The 3,004-nt window shown below is 41.1% G+C and overlaps 1 protein-coding gene across 1 annotated transcript; it reads right to left on the reverse strand.

The window, feature by feature from the left end:
- Positions 1–815: 815 nt before the first annotated feature.
- LOC110708099 lies at positions 816–2,399 on the reverse strand. Its single transcript, XM_021886208.1, has one exon. It carries the CDS (start codon positions 2,397–2,399, stop codon positions 816–818), a length of 1,584 nt encoding a protein of 527 aa, XP_021741900.1.
- Positions 2,400–3,004: the final 605 nt, after the last annotated feature.

Below are 3,004 nucleotides of genomic sequence, written 5' to 3' on the forward strand. Positions count from 1 at the left end.
AGGCTCAAGACTCTCACCGGGTACACAAACTATGCACATAAGTAGAGCGGGGAGACCATCCTGACCACTACCTAGCTCAATTCCAAGCACATCAATGAATGGGTTTTCGAAAACTCTTTTTTTTTTCTCAAAAAGCACACATATGTGATTATAATCATAGAAACATAGTCATGCAATGGCATATTATTCGACACTAGAAAGAAATAAACTACCCAAAAACTGAAATAAATCTAATATATACAAGGTGAAAAGCATATCCTCCCCCAAGCTAAATCATACATTGTCCTCAATGTATGCATATAACAGTGGTAAATGAACAAGGGGAAGGGGAAACAACCTACTGATCAGGAGGGGTGGGGGGAAAGCCGCCATACCTCGGGTCGGTGCTAGGACCGCCTTGAAAGTGCCTCTACAGTTTTTTTTTTTTTTTTTTTTTTTTTTTTTTTTTTTTTACGAGTTGAGGCACGGACGTGCCTCTCTAGAAAAATAGTCCCCGAAGTTTCTGCCTTCGAGGCACGGACGTGCCTCCTCAGGGGCACGGTCGTGCCTCTGCAGAAATGTGATTTTCTCCTTTTTCCTTCTTCTTTGCGCATTTCTTCCTTGTTTCTTCTTCTTTTTGCTTACTTTTCACCTATATAAAAACCACAAACAAATCAAAAACTAGTTATAAGAATCAAAACCAAAAAAAAAAAAATCAAGAAAAATAATGAAATTAAAGAAGAAAAATTAACGAAATAAGAGTAAGAACTCGAGAATGGGTTGCCTCCCATTTAGCGCTTGTTTAAAAGGTCTATAGCTCGACCTCCCTTGTTGGCTCAACCGGGATCACCACACGAAGGGGGAACTCCGCAATGTTGCCCATGGGAATGATTGCCTCCAAGTGACTCCTTCATTTTATTGTTTACCTGCCTTATATCCGAACTCACCTTCATGTGGCCAAGCACATCATCGGGTGGAATTTTGTCCTTGCTTCTCACGAAATTTCTATCAAATACATACTTATCAAACAAAGGGTTAGTAGCATCGATTCTTAAGCAAGTACCACCATCAAATATAGAATTATGTTCATCAAAGAGCTTGAACATGACTTGTTTATCCTGGGCCCTAATGGTTACTTGTCCTTTAGGAACATCTATTAAAGCTTGACTTGTGGCAAGGAATGGACAACCAAATATAATCGTGATCTTATGGTCTTCTTTCATGTCCATAACAACAAAATCAACAGGAAAAACAAGTTCACCAACCTTAACTAATACATCTTCAACCACACCCTCAGGGAGTCTAGAGGTCCTATCAGCCAATTGAAGAGAAATAGGGGAAGGCCTAAGTCCTTGCAAGCCTAAACTCTCATATAATGAATAGGGCATTAAGTTAACACTAGCACCTAAATCGCACAAAACCCTATCGAAAAATTTCTCGTTTATCGTGCAGGGAATAGTGAAACTACCGGGATCATGCAGCTTAGGTGGTAGGTTATCATATAAGAGAGTAGGGCCCTTCTTATGTGCTACTTCCTTATCCTCATGTTGATCTTTGATATTCTTTACAAAATTTGCAAATCGAGGCATTTGAACAAAAAGATCAGAAAAGGGAGTAGAAGCGTGTACCTTCTTGAGGGCTTCACAATATTTTCCAAAATGTCTATCGAGCACGGCTTTTGACAACCGTTGCGGGAAAGGCATCGGTTCCTCATAAGCCGGTGGAGCCACATATTTGGAGCTTTGAACATCTTTGCCCTTTTCGTCTTTTCTAGACTCCTCACTGCACACCTTCTCCACAATTTGCCTTGGAAAGGCTTCATCTCTTCTCAAGAAAACAACATTGCATTGTTCTTTTTGAACCTTTGCTTGATCTTGAAGAGTTGATAGGCAACTCACCTGTTGTGAAAGTTGGCTTATTTGGCTTTCCATGAGCTTACTATGGGCTTGCAACTGTTGGATGGAGTTACCTTGTTGTTGGATAGCACTATTGGTTGTGGTAATAAAGCTCTCTATCATCACTTCAAGGCTAGATTTTTGGGGTTGTGGTTGCATTGGTTGTTGGTTCATGGATGGTCTTTGTTGGAAACCGGGTAGTGGTTGGTTGTAGTTGTTGGGTTGGGGTGGTGGTGATGGATTCTGCTGTGCTTGGGTGTTCTTGTATGATAAGTTTGGATGGTGTTTCCAACCTTCATTATAGGAATTTGAGTAGGGATCATAAGGATTTTTGGGATTTGAGGAGTAGAAAGCATTGGCTTGTTCAATGGACTTCTCACCTGTATTCTGCGAAATCTGTGGGCAATCTGGTGCAATATGACCCTGCACATTACACAATTGACACAACTCCTGTGGGCTAGTAGAGGTTCCAGCTTGGAACTTATCAAACCTGCTTGTTAGTGCCTGCACAGAACTGGTTAGCATAGTTAAGGCATCAATATCAAGTTTACCTCCCTTTTTCACAGTATTTCGGCCTCCTGGATGATAGTTATCATTGGTTGCCATCTTCTCTATAAAGTTCCTTTACTTCAGTGGGGTTCTTTGTCAAGAGAGAGCCTCCTGACACAGCATCAATATAGATTCTGAACTCATGAGTCATGCCATTATAGAAGGTTTGAATTAATATCCACTCTGGAATGCCATGATGAGGGCATTGTCTCTGTAGCCTCTTAAACCTTCTCCAAGCCTCATAGAGAGACTCATCATCTGACTGTCTAAAAGTGGATAGCTCATTCCTCAACCTAGCAGTCTCCTCGTGTCCCAAAAACTTCACTAAGAAGGCCTTCACTAGCTTGTCCCACGTATCGAACGAGCCAGCGCCTTTATCTCTCAACCACTCCTTTGCCCTATCCCGTAATGAGAAGGGGAAAAGGCGTAGTCTAATAGCATCATCTGTTACACCATTCATTTTCATTGTATCACATTTCTCCAGAAAACTATCAATATGACTTACCGGACAATCATGCGGTAAGCCTATGAATGAATCATTGGAGATAAATTGAATGAATTGTGGCTTAAGCTCGAAGTGC

Source organism: Chenopodium quinoa, unplaced genomic scaffold (genome assembly GCF_001683475.1).
Source record: "Chenopodium quinoa cultivar QQ74 unplaced genomic scaffold, ASM168347v1, whole genome shotgun sequence".
NCBI lineage: Eukaryota > Viridiplantae > Streptophyta > Magnoliopsida > Caryophyllales > Amaranthaceae > Chenopodium > Chenopodium quinoa.

Bases quoted from the DNA above. Each gene is read 5' to 3' on its own strand.
- LOC110708099 (XM_021886208.1), bottom strand. From the start codon at position 2,399: ATGCTAACCAGTTCTGTGCAGGCACTAACAAGCAGGTTTGATAAGTTC.